The sequence below is a fragment of the Triticum urartu genome, chromosome 7A (genome assembly GCF_056163025.1).
Source record: "Triticum urartu cultivar PI428250 chromosome 7A, HENAU_Tu73, whole genome shotgun sequence".
Taxonomy (NCBI): Eukaryota; Viridiplantae; Streptophyta; class Magnoliopsida; order Poales; family Poaceae; genus Triticum; species Triticum urartu.
The window spans coordinates 36,572,971-36,592,499 of NC_141879.1; the positions used below are offsets into that span (position 1 = coordinate 36,572,971).

Consider the following 19,529-nt stretch of genomic DNA (forward strand, 5'->3'; position numbering starts at 1 on the left):
CGAATTGAAGAAAAGACAAATCAGTGATATTGGGTTCGTTAACACATATCTTATAGATGCAACTGAGGTTGAACATCGTCCTGAAGATACCGAGGCCAACTTGCTACGATCATTAAAAAAATGAAAACAAAGATATAATACTCTTTCCTTACAACTTCAAGTGAGTGTTACTGTCTTGTGCATATTCGGTTTCCCTTATATATTAGTCCAGGTTATAGTAATGTAATTGATGAGTTATGCATGCGTGCGCAGGTACCACTATATTCTCCTAGAGATTAGGCTTGAGCGGGGAGTAGTAACTGTCTTGGACTCTAAACGAAAAGATCCCCAGGAGTATGCGGACATGACTGAAATCCTCAAGAAGTTAAATCGATCATTATCCACCATATCAGCAACTTTGTTCATTTCCTGATATCAAGTAATTGTTTTCTTTGTCCGGCAGGGTTTGGAGAAAATTCACCAGAAAAGTTCCGGGACTGCCGAAGGAGCTGGAATTTAGACACCCGAAAGTAAGTACTATAGTAGCATGTTCCACGCATCTCCTAGCTAGTTATTCAAGCGCTAGTTTCATCAATACCATTTAGCATTCTTGCTTATCAGTTTGATTGACCTCTATTTCTTGTAAAGTGGTTGTGGCAGGAACTAGGGAATGATTTCTGTGCATACTACATCTGCGAGTCCATCCGCCACACGACCTGTGAGCGGGGTGGGTACTCTGACGAACAATATGAAGTACGTAAATAACAACATTCACAATTTTATTTTATTACCATCATCTATGTTGAGTTTCATTCATTCATATATATATGTATTGACCCCCTTCTTCAAATTAGATGTTTCGGAAGCGGGATGAACTCCTAGCACCAGCTCGCATGCGAGCAATTCAAGAGGAATTGGCGGCATTTTTTCTTGACCACGTGATCCCTGAAGACGGAGAATACTATGTGGACCATGAGTCCGTATGATTATATTTGTAAGAGATAATTATTGTATATATGTAGCCGATAGTGTCGAATAGATATACGAGAACTTGTTGTTCGACCAATCTCTCGGAGAAGGAGAGGTGGTCGATATCACTTCTCTCTGTATGCATATATGTTCATGACGATCTTCTATTTCCTTTGTTTGCTTACTAGCTAGCTAGCGTGTCTAGTCCTCTCTATATGTATGTATAGTACGTAGCGTCGACCAAGCACGGACATAAGGGAGGACACTTCTCTCTATTAATTATAGCTACCTAACACAATATATGAAACACCTAAATTAACCCCCCAAAACCCCCAACCCCCCCCCCCCCTTCAAAAAAACAAACAAAAACCCCAGCCACAGAAATGCTGACGCGTGGATGCCTATTGGTCCCGGTTGGTGCCACCAACCGGGACCAAAGGGTCTCCTTCCTGGGCTCCGCGCACAGGCCACGTGGAGGCCCATCTGTCCCGGTTCTGGATCGAACCGGGACTAAAGGGACAGGGCATTAGTACCGACCCTTTAGTCCCGGTTCCAGAACCGGGACAAAAGGCCCTTACGAACCGGGACTACATGCCCTTTTTCTACCAGTGTATGAACCCTAGGCCTTGTTTCCTAGCATTGCAATACCGTTTACGCTCACTTTTATCACTTGCTACCTTGCTGTTTTTATTATTTCATATTACAAAAACTATTATCTACTATCCATATTGCACTTGTATCACCATCTCTTCGCCGAACTAGTGCACCTATACAATTTACCATTGTATTGGGTGTGTTGGGGACACAAGAGACTCTTTGTTATTTGGTTGCAGGGTTGCTTGAGAGAGACCATCTTCATCCTACGCCTCCTATGGATTGATAAACCTTAGGTCATCCACTTGAGGGAAATTTGCTACTGTCCTACAAACCTCTGCATTTGGAGGCCCAACAACGTCTACAAGAAGAAGGTTGTGTAGTAGACATCAAGATCTTTTCTGGCACCGTTGCCGGGGAGGTTAGCGCTTGAAGTTATATCTTTAGATCTTGCAATCGAGTCTTTTAGTTTCTTGTTTTATCACTAGTTTAGTTTATAAAAGAAAACTATAAAAAATGGAATTGAGTTTGTCTCATACGCTTCACCTTTTTAATTTCTTTCATGAGTATGATGGAAAAGATAATTGTGCTCAAGTGCTAGAAGAAGAAATCTCTAAAATGTTTGGCACTAAATATTTGAATGATGAGCATGATTGCAATTTTGTTAGTACGAATTCTTTGAATATCCATGATGCTAATGATGATTGCACTAGTTATGATGAAAATGTCTCCTATAAACATGTCAATTTTTGTGGAGTAGACTAGGTTTGTAAGTACACACCAAATAGGGAAGATAGATATTGCAAGAGGCATAAGTACTTAGAAACTAAATCGTTGCAAGAAAGTCTTGATGATTGTGCTGAAAAATTCAATATTTTTCGCGCCCCTTGTGAACTTTCCAATGAACATGGCCATTTAAAGCTCCAATGCTATTTGTTTCATGATCAAGTCGTGTCCAAACATTGTGATAATTTGATTACCCTTGAGCATCATAAAGAGCTTAGCCTTCTTTTGGGTTATGAAGAAATGAAACGTATAACTGAGGGTATTCCAAAATTTAATCTTGATAGAGTTCTTCATTTTGATCTAGAGGAAATTTATATGTATTGTGCGGTGAATTGTACTGAAAATCCTTATATTGCCAACTACATAAAGAAAAGAAAACAAATAGAAGATGAATAGAATACTAATGAAAGGGAAGAGACTTCCCAATACCCTCCTATTATTTCTTATGATGAATCAGGTAATGAGGAAGAGCCTCCTATTCAACCAATCTCATTAATAAGGAGCTCCAAAAAGAGGATTGAGCCCACACATGATGTGGTGAAGAAGAAGAAAAGAAAAAGGAAGAGAGGTAAAAAGATATCTCTTCAAAATAATGCTGCTCCTATTACTATTGTGCCTCATGAAAATATAATTGTGGAAGATAATGATACTTCTTATGATCTTGAAAATCTTTTTGGCACTTGCTTGGAAGAATATGATAATTGCTATACTATTGGTGCTATCTATACTATTAATGATGAGAGTGATTATGCTTATGATATGAAAAGGCCCAAGCTTGGGGAAGCTATGTTTGATGAAGATGATGTTTTTGAGAATATATTTGCTGCAATTAATGTTTGTCCCAAGCTTGGGGATGCTATGTTTATTAATGACGATATTTTTAGTCTTCCAAGTTTTGATATGCAAAGTTGTTATGATAAGGACAAAGTTGCTACTTATGATGATTATTGTGATGAAACTTATGCTATGAAGAGTAGTGATGATTATATTTATAAAACTTGTCATGATTATGAGTACCATTTCTCTGAACATTACTCTTTTAATGTGGAAACAATTTATAGTATTCAAGTCTCTTATGATACTCCCACTATTCCGACTGAGAAGAAATTTGCTTATGTGGAGAGTAATAAAATTTCTATGCTTGTAGATCATGAAAAGAATGCTTTAGGTGATAGTTATATTGTTGAATTCATTCATGATGCTACTGAAAATTATTATGAGGGAGGAATATATGCTTGTGGGAATTGCAATAATATCAAGTTTCCTCTCTATGTGCTTAAAGTTTTGAAGTTATGCTTGTTTTGCCTACCTATGCTAGTTGATTATTGTTCCCATAAGTTGTTTGCTCACAAAATCCCTATGCATAGGAAGTATGTTAGACTTAAATGTGCTAGTCATATTCTTTATGATGCTCTCTTTATGTTTCAATTCTTATCTTTTATGTGAGCATCGAAATCATCATGCCTAGCTAGGGGCATTAAACGATAGCGCTTGTTGGGAGGCAACCCAACTTTATTTTTGTTCCTTGCTTTTTGTTCCTGTTTAGTAATAAATAATTCATCTAGCCTCTGCTTAGATGTGGTTTTATGCTTTTAATTAGTGTTTGTGCCAAGTCTTCTTGATCATGCTGTAAAAAACAGAAACTTTAGCGCTCACGAGAATTGCTGCCATTTTTATTTGGAGAGTGCTATTTAGTTAATTCTTTTTGCAGATGATTAATACTCCCTCTGTTCACTTTTATAAGACCTTGAAGACATTTCGGACAATGTGCAAAACAGCCTATTTTGAGTTGTCTGAAACGACTTACAAAAGTGAACAGAGGGAGTAGATAAATTCCTCAGGTCCAGCAATTTATTTTAGAGTTTTTGGGGTTCCAGAAGTATACGTTTGATCCAGATTACTACAGACTGTTCTATTTTTGACAAATTCTGTTTTCTATGTGTTGTTTGCTTATTTTGATGAATCTATGAGTAGTATCGGAGGGTATGAACCATAGATAAGTTGGAATACAGTAGATATTACACCAATATGAATTTAGAATGAGTTCATTACAGTACCTTGAAGTGGTGATTTATTTTCTTATACTAACGGAGCTTACGAGTTTTCTACTTTAAGTTTTGTGTTGTGAAGTTTTCAAGTTTTGGGTAAGGATTCGATGGACTATGGAATAAGGAGTGGCAAGAGCCTAAGCTTGGGGATGCCCAAGGCACCCCAAGGTAATATTCAAGGATAGCCAAGAGCCTAAGCTTGGGGATGCCCCGGAAGGCATCCCCTCTTTCGTCTTCGTTCATCGGTAACTTTACTTGGAGCTATATTTTTATTCACCACATGATATGTGTTTTGCTTGGAGCGTCAATTTATTTTGTTAGAATTTGCTTGCTGATTATAACAATGTTTTGCATCTTTTATTTCAATAAAAGTGGCATTGATAGCCCTTACTATGCCTATGTTACAAGTATACATGTTGCTGTTTGAAAACAAAAAGTTTGCCGCTGTTGCAATAATTCCCTAGAAAAGTAAGAATGTGATAAAATGCTGAAACCTTTTGCATATTAAGCTCTGATAAATTTACTACAGTGGGAATTTTCTTTCATAATTTTTGGAGCTAGGGAAGTATGGATGTTGCAGCATTCTTTACAGACTACCCTGTTTAGGCAGATTGCTGTTATATTTGCATTGTTTGCATATGTTTGCTTCTTTAATGATTCTATTTGAGGATAGGATATTAAATATGCAGAGGCATTTAGTATGCAATGTTGAATAACAATTTTAGTGATTTGCTACAATAGAGTATGATAAGGTTTTTGCAATGGTTTATACTAACTTATCACACGAGTCCTTGTTGAGTTTTGTGTGGATGAAGCTTTTGAGATTTAGGGAGACCGTGATATGAGAGGAATTAAGGAGACACAAAAGCTCAAGCTTGGGGATGCCCAAGGCACCCCAAGATAATATTTCAAGAAGTCTCAAGCATCTAAGCTTGGGGATGCCCCGGTTGGCATCCCACCTTTCTTCTTCAACAATTATCGGTTAGTATCGGTTGATCCTAAGTTTTTGCTTCTTCACATGATGTTTGCTATTCTTAGATGTCATTTTATTTTGCTTTGATTGCTGTTTGAATAGAATACCAAGATCTGAAATTATTAAATGTTAGAGAGTCTTCACAGAGCTAAATAATTATTTAACTACTCATTGATCTTCACTTAAATCTTTCGGAGTAGTTTGTCATTTGCTCTAGTGCTTCACTTATACCTTTTAGAGCATGGTGGTAGTTTTATTTTGAAGAAATAGATGAACTCTCATGCTTCACTTATATTATTTTGAGAGTCTTAAATAGCATGGTAATGTGCTTAAAAATCCTAATATGCTAGGTATTCAAGAATAATAAAACTCTCTTACGAGTGTGTTGAATACTATGAGAAGATTGATACTTGATAATTGTTTTGAGATATGGAGATGGTGATATTAGAGTCATGCTAGTTGAGTGGTTATGAATTTGAGAAATACTTGTGTTGAAGTTTGTGATTCCCGTAGCATGCACGTATGGTGAACCGTTATGTGACGAAGTCGGAGCATGATTTATTTATTGATTGTCTTTCTTATGAATGGCGGTCGGGGACGAGCGATGGTCTTTTTCTAACAATCTATCCCCCTAGGAGCATGCGCGTAATACTTTGCTTTGATAACTTGTAGATTTTTACAATAAGTATATGAGTTCTTTATGACTAATGTTGAGTCCATGGATTATACGCACTCTCACCCTTCCACCTTTGCTAGCCTCTCTAGTACCGCGCACCTTTCGCCGGTACCATAAACCCACCATTTACCTTCCTCAAAACAGCCACCATACCTACCTATCATGGCATTTCCATAGCCATTACGAGATATATTGCCATGCAACTTTCCACCGTTCCGTTATTATGACACGCTTCATCATTGTCATATTGCTTAGCATGATCATGTAGTTGACATAGTATTTGTGGCAAAGCCACTGTTCATAATTCTTTCATACTTGTCACTCTTGATTCATTGCATATCCCGGTACCCCGCCGGAAGCATTCATATAGAGTCATATCTTGTCCTAAGTATCGAGTTGTAATTATTGAGTTGTAATAAAATAAAAGTGTGATGATCATCATTAATAGAGCATTGTCCCAGTGAGGAAAGGATGATGGAGACTATGATTCCCCCACAAGTCGGGATGAGACTCCGGACGAAAAATAAATAAAAGAGGCCAAAAAAGCCCAAATAAAAAAAAGAAAGAAAAGAGGCCAAAGAAGCCCAAACAAAAAAAGAGAAAAGATGCCATAAAAAAAAGAAAAGGGCTAAATAAAAAAAATAAAAAATGAGAGAAAAAGAGAGAAGGGGCAATGCTAGTATCCTTTTACCACACTTGTGCTTCAAAGTAGCACCATGATCTTCATGATAGAGAGTCTCCTATGTTGTCACTTTCATATACTAGCGTGAATCTTCCATTATAGAACTTGGCTTGTATATTCCAATGATGGGCTTCCTCAAAATGCCCTAGGTCTTCGTGAGCAAGCAAGTTGGATGCACACCCACTAGTTTCTTTTGTTGAGCTTTCATACACTTATAGCTCTAGTGCATCCATTGCATGACAATCCCTACTCACTCACATTGATATCTATTGATGGGCATCTCCATAGCCCGTCGATACGCCTAGTTGATGTGAGACTATCTTCTCCCTTTTTGTCTTCTCCACAACCACCATTCTATTCCACCTATAGTGCTATGTCCATGGCTCATTCTCATGTATTGCGTGAAGATTGAAAAAGTTTGAGAACATCAAAAGTATGAAACAATTGCTTGGCTTGTCATCGGGGTTTTGCATGATTTAAATATTTTGTGTGGTGAAGATGGAGCATAGCCAGACTATATGATTTTGTAGGGATAGCTCTCTTTGGCCATGTTATTTTGAGAAGACATAATTGCTTAGTTAGTATGCTTGAAGTATTATTATTTCCTTCTCTTCTTTGGTAAGAGCGTAGCTGGCATGACCCTGATGTTTGCCGTCTTTTCCATGGATACGTTGCTGGTCCTCCCATGCCTCAGGTGTATCTTTTGTCTTCCCATACACGCCCAAGAAGCCAAGAAGGGTCACGCAAAAGATTCTTTGTCACGTGCATCACGTCGATTGCAGAGCAGACCTCTAGGTCTTTCCAATAGGGCAGGTCCCAAAATATAGATTTCTTCTTCCACATGGGTGCGCGTCCGTCAGCGTCATTCGGGACAGGTTGTCCGCCGGGACCCTTTCCAAAGACTACCTTCAAATCCTTAACCATATCATGTACATCAGCACCAGTACGGTGGCGAGGCTTCGTCCAGTGATCCGCCTCACCTTTGAAATTCTTGCGTTTCTTTCTTACAGGATGCCTACTCGGAAGAAATCGACGATGTCCCAGGTACATTCTTCCTACAATTGTCCAAATATATACTGTCGGTATCATCCAAACAGTGCGTGCATGCGCGGTATCCCTTGTTTGTCTGTCCTGAAAGTTTACTGAGAGCAGGCCAATCATTGATGGTCATGAACAGCAAGGCCTTTAGGTCAAATTCTTCCCCCATGTGCTCATCCCACGCACGTACACCTGTTCCATTCCACATCTGTAAGAGTTCTTCAACTAATGGCCTTAGGTACACATCAATGTCGTTGCCGGGTTGCTTAGGGCCTTGGATGAGCACTGGCATCATAATGAACTTCCGCTTCATGCACAACCAAGGAGGAAGGTTATACAAACATAGAGTCACAGGCCAGGTGCTATGGTTGCTGCTCTGCTCTCCAAAAGGATTAATGCCATCTGCGCTTAGACCAAACCATACGTTCCTTGCGTCATCTGCATACTCCTTCCCGTACTTTCTCTCGATTTTTCTCCACTGTGACCCGTCAGCGGGTACTCTCAACTTTCCGTCTTTCTTACGGTCTTCTCTGTGCCATCGCATCGCCTTGGCGTGCTCTTTGTTTTGGAACAAACGTTTCAACCGTGGTATTATAGGAGCATACCACATCACCTTGGCAGGAATCTTCTTCCTGGGACGCTCGCCCTCGACATCACCAGGATCATCGCGCCTGATCTTATAGCGCAATGCACCGCAAACCGGACAAGCGTTCAGATCCTCGTACTCACCGCGGTAGAGGATGCAGTCATTAGGGCATGCATGTATCTTCTGCACCTCTAACCCTAGAGGGCAGACAGCCTTCTTTGCTTCGTACGTACTCTCGGGCAATTCGTTGTCCTTTGGAAGCATATTCTTTATCATTACCAGCAACTTTCCAAATCCCTTGTCAGATACACCATTCTCTGCCTTCCATTGCAGCAATTCCAGTGTGGTGCCCAACTTTTTCTTGTCAGCTTCGCAATTCGGGTACAACAATTTCTTGTGATCCTCTAACATGCGCTGCAACTTCTTCTTCTCCAAATCACTTGCGCGGTTTCTCTTTGCATCGGCAATGGTCCGACCTAGATCATCAGCGGTCTCATCTGATGCCTCTTCTTCAGCTTCTTCCCGCATTATCGGCTCAGCTTCTTCACCCATTGTTGTATCATCGTATTCAGGGAACCCATGGCCAGGATAGCTGTCGTCGTCCTCTTCTTCTTCATTGTCTTCCATCATAACCCCTCTTTCTGCGTGCTTGGACCAAACATTATAGTGGGGCATGAAACCGGACTTAAACATGTGGACGTGAATGGTTCTTGACGTAGAGTAATTGTGATCATTCTTACAAACTAAACATGGACAAGGCATAAAACCATCCGCCCGCTTGTGTGCCTCATCCGCAAGCAAAAAAGTTTGCACGCCATTAATGAACTCGGAAGAGCATCGGTCATCATACATCTACTACAACAAAAACCCACCTTTAACAACGGATATGTAGCAACGAAACATAACATGTGTTGTTGGTGCTCCACCACCTCCCACCTCCCACCTCCCACGAAGTGGTAACCTTCCCATACTCATCTCCACATTATCTGGAAGCACCACCCCATCCAAATATCGCGCAACAGAAAAGAGTGAAATATTTTATATCAATCACCTCTCTCCGCTGATTGGGTGATTCCTTTCTCACGAGCTTCGTGGCTGCAAAAGCTGCTGCCACAACCTCCGACTCCGGCTAGATCCAGTGCTTTTCTACGCCGCCGCTCACCAGCCCATTCCCCCGTGCTTTTTCTCTATTCCTGTGCCGTGGCGAGTTCCTCCGTGCCGCCGCTCAACCTCCCGGCTCCGCCTTACTTCTCTCCTCCAATCCCCAGCCGTCGCGACGTCCTCCACTCCCCCGCTGACCCGCTCATGGGCTCGGGAACCCCTCGCTGCTCCTTTAATCCATTGCCGTGGCGAGTCATCCACGCCCCTGCACGCGGCCCCTCAGGAACCCTAGCTGCCATGGTTTGCTAGCGCAGCTCCCACGTCTCCTCTCGTTTGTCTGCCCATTACCCCCGTATCCGCGCGCGTGGCTGCCGGCTCGGGCTCGACCGTGCTGTTCCACATCGAGTCCTCGACTACATCGACCGATGGCAGATGGTTCAGTAAGGTCTTCCTCCTTCTAATAATGTTTGCACAATGTCGAGATAATGGGATTTGTCCCGGATCAAAAAATGATTTTGAAGCAGCATACATCATTTGGACTTATTGATGGATTCTTTCATTTTCTGCTAGATTTATTCAGCATATTTTTGAAAAATTTACCCTGTTTCCTAAAGATTATAACACAGTAAGTTCCATGTAGGAAGTTCAAATACCAATGGATTTATCTGCTGCAGAGACAATAACGCTTCTGTTGTCATAGGCTCAAAATTACTGCGTGTAAGATCCCTTGTATTATTACTACATCTGCTACCTTTATGTTGTACCAGAGATTTTCTCTAATAGCAGACAATTACAATAATTTGCAATAAATCATCAGTGTAACACCTAGAAGCATATTGCCGCCCCAGTTTTAGATGTTCAGGGGTGGACTTTTTTCTTCCGTGGTTGAACAATTCACCACTTGTCTGTACTCTGTACCTGTTGATTCAGGAATAATTTTTGTAGCATTTCAGCAATAGTTCTTTCTTGTGATGCATTAGGCTCTAATTTCTTGATTCTATGTGCGTGGATAATTAATCAATATCTTTGTGAGGATGATCATGTTAGATTAGTTAAATAAGTCGATAGTACCTCCAGATATCCTAGTTAATAGCCTATATATGACCATGTTATCAAAGAACATTTCTTCAAGTATCAGTTAATATGTGAGCACTATTATCTATGACATCATGATTGTTTTCAAGAGACAAAAGCCCCTCCTTATTTGTGTTATGAATCCTTACTGATTTCTGTCACACGCTTCTGTAGTACTATAGGAATAAGCCCACATGCATCTATCTGTCCTAATATTTCTTTTTATTGTATAATCCTTAGTTTCATCTTCCCTCACAGGTTCTGAAGTTGACTACGTGCTTCAGCCAACATGTGTTTGTTTGTTCTTTCTCTTAACAGGTATATCTACTAGACTTGTGCATGCTGTGATTAGGAGATATAAAAATCAACACTTATATATTAAGAGGCCCTAAAAAGAATTTGAAGCCTCTGGAAAATTTAAATATTGAACTATGTATGTATAATCAAGATTATTGGTTACCTATTATCATTCAGTTGGTTCCAGAATTCATATCATTGTTAATATATATAATGTTTGGATAATCATTACTGTAGTAAATACATGCTGATGGTCCGAAATGAATAGCCCCATCCAGTTGTTCAAACATCTCAGTGCTTTAATATGCAGTTTCTGATCTGAACGAGTTCAGAACTTGTGCAAGTCGCAGCTGAGAGAATAGAATGTTATCAGTCTACAAGAATGTTCGAGACTTGAAGTCTCTGTGTGTGTACTTCATAGCATGGCGATGTCCCTTCTGCTAGTGTTTATTATGATGATTCATATAGTAAGTTGATGCGAGATGCAAAATTTATTTAGTACACTGTACACAGATATAGGTTGCATCTGTATTTTTATTAATAAACTCCTGTTGAATTTTTTTGTATTCAGATTATTAGCTAGCCCCACATCTATGTGTAAATCAATGTGTAAGTCATATTTGTGAGCATGTATCACAATACCTAATTTAGACACACCCAAATTTAGCTGGGTGCGAATTATTTTCTTTTAACTATAGTATCTACATGGTTTTTTAGGGGTTACCTCGTGTCTTACTTAGTATGTTCTTTTGAGGTTTATGTTACTCAATCGACATATAGCATTTTGTTCATAGGAAAACAAGGATCGAAAGTGATTGTTAGATGTAGGCTAGTACTCTCCCTTTCCACATACAGAGCTAGTAATGTCATGACCCTTAGCCTTTCTTTGCCTCCTCCATAACTTTGTGCTCTATTGATATTCTCTATCATAAGTTACTAATCTCATTCAATTGTTGTTCTTGATTGCCAAGATAAATTCAAGATGCATGGATGTTGATTGCAAGGTCAAGAATGGCTATTTTACCAGATAATTAGAATGTCATTTTCAAGTGTAATGTTTCAAACACTATAGTTGATTGAATGATCAAGAATAAGGCTTGTACTAGATGGTTTCACATATGTAATATCTGTATCGTGTTCTTTGTAATGCAATACATTCTTTTTAATATATTATGAGGATTCCTACTTATTGTATTGCCGCTCCTATCCATCTACATTGGGCTAATAATTTTGGTTCACAGTATATAAAATAACATTAAATTGTTCATATATGCGAAAGCATCTAGTCATTGCAATGACATGGTATGTCCATTTGAAACTCGTTTGTGTGGGGTGGCCACCAACGCATATGAAATGTTGCTAACCTTTAGCTCTATACGTTGTTGTCTTGCAATGCTTTTCCACGTGGTTTACCAATGGATGTATATAGACCATTGCAACGCCACCAACGGCAACGCATACTAATCCGTTGGGGTAGACCTTAGCAACGCATATATGGACATACGACAACACATGCATGCGTTGCTAAAGGGGGTTCTTGTTGTAGTGATCCATTGTCGGCTCATCTTCATTACACAACACCGAAAAGACCAAATTAATACAAGTTCATACATAAAGTTCATACAAGACTTAAATGCAACAAACAAATAACTCTCTAGCTAAAGCATTTAAATGCAACAACAAATGCGATCAAGATCGCAACTAAGGTAACAATTGATCCAACAGCATAATGATACCAAGCCTCACTATCAATGGCATATTTTCTAATCTTTCTAATCTTCAAGCGCACTTTCACCATCTTGATCTTGTGATCATCGACGACATCGGCAACATGCAACTCCAATTCCATCTTCTCCCCCTCAATTCTTTTCAATTTTTCTTTCAAATACTCGTTTTCTCTTTCAACTAAATTTATCCTCTCGACAATAGGGTCGGTTGGAATTTTCGGCTCACAAACCTCCTAGACAAAAATATCTATGTCAACTTGATGGGCATAATTTGTCATAAACACGAAATGCAACAAGTAGTTTTAAAAGAGAATATACCACATCCGAATTATAACAAGGACGAGGGCCGACGGGGACGGATATCAAAATCATGGCACTATGTATAACAAACAACGTACGGGTAAGATAATTATACGAGTAACTATATATCCAAATCACACAAACATCAATTTGATAATGTAAAACATTCATGAACAAGAGGCTCAGCACAAGGTGGTGCCGGCGACGGAACGGTGTGGGCGATCGACTGTGGTTACGACGGAGATTTATAAGGCACAAAGAAAACCACACCTACATATGCAAACTAAGTGTTATTTTTGACCTCAAATTGCATATAAATCAAATACTAGCACATATATTTCCTCCCAAATTACTAAACTCATAAATTAATCACTATACAAAGCATTGCAAGAGCTAATCTAGCAATGAGAGATGAAAGGACAAAGTTGTTAACCTTTGTGATCATTTGAATGGATGGGGGCCTTCAAATCTTGACAAATTTTGGGCAAAATGTGTGATGAGCTCGAGAGGAAGAGGGGAAGAACAAAGAGAAGAGGGGAAAGGGGAAGAACAGAGCGAGCTCGGTGGACGAAGGGTTTATGTAGGACGACCTTTAGCACCTGTTCGTGCCACGAACCGGTACTAAAGGTGCTGAAGGGGCCCCGGACTGATAACATCCTGCCACCATTCACTTTAGTCCCGGCCCGTGGCACGAACCGGTGCTAAAGGTCAGCCACGAACCGGTACTAATGAAAGCGGCCGGCTAGCCGTTGAAAGCGGCACTAATGCACACATTAGTGCCGGCTCAAAAGCAAACCGGCACTAATGTGCTTGACATTTGACCTTTTTTCTACTAGTGCGGGAAAGCCGGCCCAAAAATGTACGTGCGGTAGCTGGTTGGGGGTGTTGCGCATGCCAAATAGGCTGCCATGAAGCTTCCGAGTTGCACTATGAGTCCATAACGAAGGTTGTCACTTGTCGAGAGTTTCATTATCGAGCTAGACCAACTTAAAGAGATTATGCCGGTTTGGGCTTTGCATGCACAACCAACGGCACTGTAACGACCAAAAGCCCCTCCGTTTGGATACGCCAAGATACACGTAGATGCGGGCGTCAGAAAAGGGAGAGGCGGTTCGGCATCTGCCGTTTGACATGACAGCAACGGTCGGTATATGGGCAGCTCAACACTAGTAACAGAAGGAGTTGAAGATGCAGCCACTCTGGAGGCTATCACATGTAGAGAAGGGCTTGCTTTTGCAAAGGATCTTAATGCCCAGAATTTCATCATCGCTTCGGACTCCAAACATGTAGTCTCTGATATTGCAAGAAGCAACAAAGGTAGCTATGGTTCTATAATTAATGAGACTGATCTCAAGGTAGCTCAGGTTCTTTGTAAGATTATTTTTGAAGGTCATGCTGTTAATTATGAAGCACACAGTCTAACCAAGTTTAGTCTATCGCTAGGTCCGGGGTGTCACGTTTGGTTCGGCCAACCCCAGGGTCTGAACTGTACCCCATAATCTGTGGCTTTTCATGAATAAAGTTTGGTTACCTCTCAAAAAAACTTGTCGAGAGGCACGATGCCCTCAAAAAAAAAAGTAAAGAGGCGCGACAGCTTGCGTGTCCTCCCCACCAGCTCATAGTCATACAAGGTTGCTGTCGTGGTACAGTGGGACAAAGATTACATGCATCACCACGTAGACAAGGACGGCATCCACCAAAGTCCATGACATAGTCAAAGAGGAAGGCACAAGGTACTTGTTTGCTAACATGATACAGTAGTAACTCGTAACGTCTTTTGCAGTCCCAGTGGCTAGGCACAGGTTTGATAATATGGTTGCACATGCACACATGCTTGCACATGCACTACCTAGTACATGGTTGCACATGCACACATGCTTGCACATGCACTACCTAGTAAAAATTAGTGAAAGCAAAAGAGGTAGTTGAGCAGTTAAGACTTAACTATGCCGTTTTCACGTGACGGCGTGACGCCCCACCACATGTTCCCTGCTTAAGATGGAGTAACTGCTAAGCTTCATGGTACGTACTCTGTACAAGCTTAATTCATCCATCAATGGACAACGAGCCGTCCGAGGCGCCGGCGGCCGGTATGTTTTTCTTCACCTCACCAGTTATATCCTGATATCTCTCAAGCATGCATGCAACAATTAGATAGTATAGCTAGCAGTTGTACATGAATTAATAGCAAGATTTGCTGATGGACAAGTAGCTACTTGTAGATAGATGCATTAATTGCGTATGAAACTACTGAAATTGCATATGCGTAATATTTGATTTCAGCGGACGAGATCTATAGACCAAGTATCCTGCAGATCCTGCTTTCATGGGACGCGTTGGTCATGTATAGCTTACTCGCGCATCTTGTCCTCACGCTGCTCGCCGGCATCCGCCGACGTACAGCCTCTCGCTTGTGGAGGGCCATCCTTTGGGCGTTGTACCAGCTATCCAACTGGATCGCGCTATTCACTCTCAGCAACCTGTACATTGGCAACACTAAGTCACGGAGCCGCGAGCTGGTGGCCTTCTCGGCGATGTTCCTCCTTCACCATCTTGGCGGCCCGGACAACATCAGCGCCTTCTCCCTGGAGGACAATTCGCTCTCCGGGCGTGAATTTGTAGGCGCCATTGGGGAGGTCACCGCAGCTGGCTATGGCCTATACAAGTACGTGTACGTCGGCGGTGACCGGCTTTTGATGGCAGCATCCACCATCATTTTCATCTTAGGTGCTTGTAAGTATTTTGAGAAGGCGTTCGCGCTATGGCGAGGCAACTTGGGCAACATCTGCAGCTCAAGCAATAAGCAAGCAAGTAATTTCTCAAAAAAGAAGCAAGCAAGTAAATTCTGCACTGCTTGTGCTGGCTCGGGCTCGGTCTCGGGCTTGCTGATTCGAAGGGGAGTAGATAATGATTTGAATGATGAGGAAGCCCTGATGGTGGCACACGACATGCTTCTATTCTGCAAGCGTGCCATGGCTGATTCTTCGGTTCACACGGGGTCAAATGCCAATGATGATGACCTTGATACAGGCAGAAAAATATTCACTTTGAAGTGTGAGAATATGTGCAAGGTGGTGGAGATGGAGCTCTCACTCATGTATGACATCCTCTACACCAAGGCAGCCGTCGTCCACACTTGGCATGGTTACAGCATCCGTTTGGTCTCGCTCCCCGCTATCGCATCCGCAATGTTGCTGTTTGGGTATTACTGCCGAGAACGCCATGCCGCATCAGATGCAGACCTGATGATGAGCGCAGTATTGCTAACAGCTACCTTTTTCCTGGAAGCAAGATGGGTGTTGAGAGCGCTTGGGTCGACCTGGGCGCACGCTTTCCTGCAGTCCAGCTCGCTTCACCATGCGGATTTGTACACAGGAATATGGCGCTACAGCCGTCCTATGCTTGTGTCGCTTGATCTTGCCCGGCTACAATTCATGGCGGCTCCAAGGAGTCCAAGCAGCCATAGAAGATGGTCGGGCACTGTTCCGCAGTACAGCTTGCTGCGCAAGTGCACTCACAAGAGCATTGTATGCAGCGGCGGATACCCGGACATGGGATATAAGCTTTCAGATGATGTCAAGTGGAAGGTGTTCAAACGGGTAGAGAAAATACTCAGGTCCACTTATGAGAAGGCTGACAAAGATGAGGATGTATACTCCATGAAGGAGATCACGACGTCCTGGGGTCAGTTGGCAGTCAAGAGGCGCAACAAAAAACTGAAGAAACTCCATCTAGCATTTGGCCGTGAGTTCCAGGAGGACATCCTTGTGTGGCATATCGCCACCCAAATTTTCCTCATCTGCTCGAATCAGTCTATATTCCATGGCGAGAAGGAACTGACACATGCCAAGGCGATCAAGGTGCTGTCGGGGTACCTCATGTTCCTCGTCGACGTGCGCCCAGACATGCTACCAGGCCTTGAGCTCCGCAGCCTGTACGTAATAACCCTCAAGTATTTGCAGGAAGTATGGGGTGACACGGCAGTCTCCAGTTCAAGTTCTACGATCAGCAGAGAGGAGAATCTCGCCAGGATCCTGGTTGACAAGAAAAGAGACCAGGGCTGGGGTTTTGGGCATGATAAAGCTAGTATCGTCAGGGACGGAGCTAATCTGGCCATTGAGCTGCTCAGGGCTAATCAGTCGAAGATGCCAGAACTGTTGGAGCTTGTCTTTAATGTGTGGGTGGACAAGTTGTTGTATGCGGCCACCGGATGCAGCCCGGAATCCCATGCCAAGCAGCTCAGCTATGGCGGTGGCCTGACGACCATTGTTTGGATTATGGCACAACATGCTGTCCCATTTCAGATCGGCCAAAGCGGTCCAGATGACGATGAGGTGGAGGACGAGGAGGAGGATGAGGTACCAGAATTTGACTATGATAATGATGAGGATGAGGATGAGGAGGACGGGGAGCAGGAGAAACCAGAATCTGAGATGCCGTATTATTATGAAGAGGAGCAGGAGGAGATAACATACGAGGATGAGGAGGAGGAGATAGGAGAATTTGGGATACCATATGGTGAACCCCCACCCGCATTCAGTTGGCCACCGAAGATTCCACTGCCGCCGAGGGATCCGCCGGTGTTCCTCGGACCATCCGCATTAGACGAAGCACCAGTTACGATGGTCAAACCAACCAAAGGCCCTCGTAAGAGGAATAAAGCTAGAAGGTATGCTACGTTGTATCCAGTGGACTGACTGATTAGTCCTTTTATTCTCGAACTTCCCTTTGTTTATTATATGTTTTGTAGCGATCTGCTGTTCCCAGCTAGGGCTTGGCGTTCTGCGCACTTGTGCATCCATTATCTTTTGTTGTTAAAATGTTGTGATTTTCTTCATAAAAGTCTGTGATCTCATTTAGTCACTCCTGAGTCCTGACCGATTGATTGGTAAATCGGGATATCTTCTGAATGACACTGTGAGCATATGTCAGGAGAGCAAAGGGGTATTTTTGGGTTTTGTTTACTGACTACTAGACATGAACCTGAAGATCACAAGATTATTGACATGCAAGATCATTTCTTTGCATGTGTGAGGTGTCGAGCAAAACTCAAGGTCCAGACAATGATATATTTTCTTTTTTGAAAAAAGATTGAACTTTACCTGTTCAAATGATCATATAGGATACCTATGCGTACCATAACTTATGATGGCCTTCCCTTCCCTCCGCTCCTCGCCCTTCGTCCTCAAAGCCATGGCCAGCTGTGTAGGCGTCGATGCTTGCTAAAACACCAAGCCCTACCTCCATGTTCCCGATGGGCGGTTCGTTCTAACGGCTCAGTTTTCTATCAATTTTGTTCTGAGTAATATTATAACAGATTTTTTTTTTCTTTTGAATGTCTCCTATGCTACTTTTTTCTGAATGCAAGTTTGCATGGGAAGCTTATTGTTCTCTTTCTTTAAATAAGTGTCCTTGCGTTGGCGAGGTGTTGGCCTTCTTCTCTAACTAGCTCCAGGTCGGCGTGAATTTTGTTTGGACATGCACGATCACTTAGAGCATCTCCAGCCGTTGGCACCCCCAAGAACATCACCGAACCAAAAAAGTTGGTGTCGAACAAACCCTTTTCAGAAGGGTAGTAGATGATTAATAGTCTTCGATTTATTCTCTTAACATGGGTTGTAATATTACTCTCTTCACTGGAATGTGCAAATTCATTTTTTGTATCTTTTTGGTGATTTGTGTTGGCCGGAACGAGCTTACCAAGAAAACTCACAAGAGAGAGAGAGAGAGAGAGAGAGAGAGAGAGAGAGAGCTAACGACGACAATGCCCATGGGTGTTTCGACCTTGTTTAAGGCATCTTCACTACAGCTCGTCTCCCTTCCCGGGTGCTCTGGGGAAACCCTAGATGCAATTTTCTGTATCGGAGGTTGATGTCACTTTCTATCGTTACCCCTCTTGGGGCATTGTTTTGGAGAGGGTACTAGCTTGAGGGACCCGTAGTTGGTATGTGGTTTCCACTGCAAACGTCACTTCCTTGTCTCTGTGGATGAATCATGGAGACGATGCGTGACAGTGGGTAGCGGCGATCCCTCCTTGCCTTCTGCTGTAGCGAGGTGGTGTGCATCGGCACTGCCAATGATTCTGGCCGGTCGTGCAGACGGCCGGGCCATGGTTTCTCGACAGTGCTCATGGTGGCAGATCGCATCCTTGGTGAGGCAGTGACAGCTCATGGTGTATTATGTGGGGGATGTCGGTCATACCTAGATTTACGACTAACATTCACTTGCGTTGGAGGTGAGGGATAGCTGGAGTGTCTCCACTATGAGATTTTGGTGGTGCCGCCTCCTCTCGCAATGCGATCTGTATCACGCGTGCGTAGACGAATGTTCTTGAATCTGCATACGGCTTTTGATGACTACCTACTTGCCTAGTGTGTGCGCAATTTTCAGTTGCAACGAGGATTAATGTTGCCCTTCTTCTTTTCTTTTTGTTTTTTATCCCCTCCTAGGCATAGTTTTTGTCTTATATGGCTTTGTTATTTGCCGACGTGATCTTTTTGCGTGTGTTGGTATTCGTTGTGTGCATCCTAGTCGTGCAGAGGCAGGGCATATGCTTATTGTATTTTGTATCCTTTCATGCTTAATATGATACATTTTAGTAGTAGTGTTGAGTTGTATGTCTCGTTTTATGCCTCAGCTTTCTATGTCTACCTTGTATACTGCCAAAGCTTCCAAGACCACGTACAAAATTCAAAATGT

The 19,529-nt window shown here is 42.2% G+C and overlaps 1 protein-coding gene across 1 annotated transcript; it reads left to right on the forward strand.

The window, feature by feature from the left end:
- The first annotated feature begins 14,886 nt into the window (after positions 1 to 14,886).
- LOC147957403 (uncharacterized) lies at positions 14,887 to 17,527 on the forward strand. The gene is made up of 2 exons (XM_087531677.1): positions 14,887 to 14,920; positions 15,114 to 17,527. Exons 1-2 carry the CDS (start codon positions 14,887 to 14,889, stop codon positions 17,525 to 17,527), a joined length of 2,448 nt encoding a protein of 815 aa, XP_087387803.1.
- Positions 17,528 to 19,529: the final 2,002 nt, after the last annotated feature.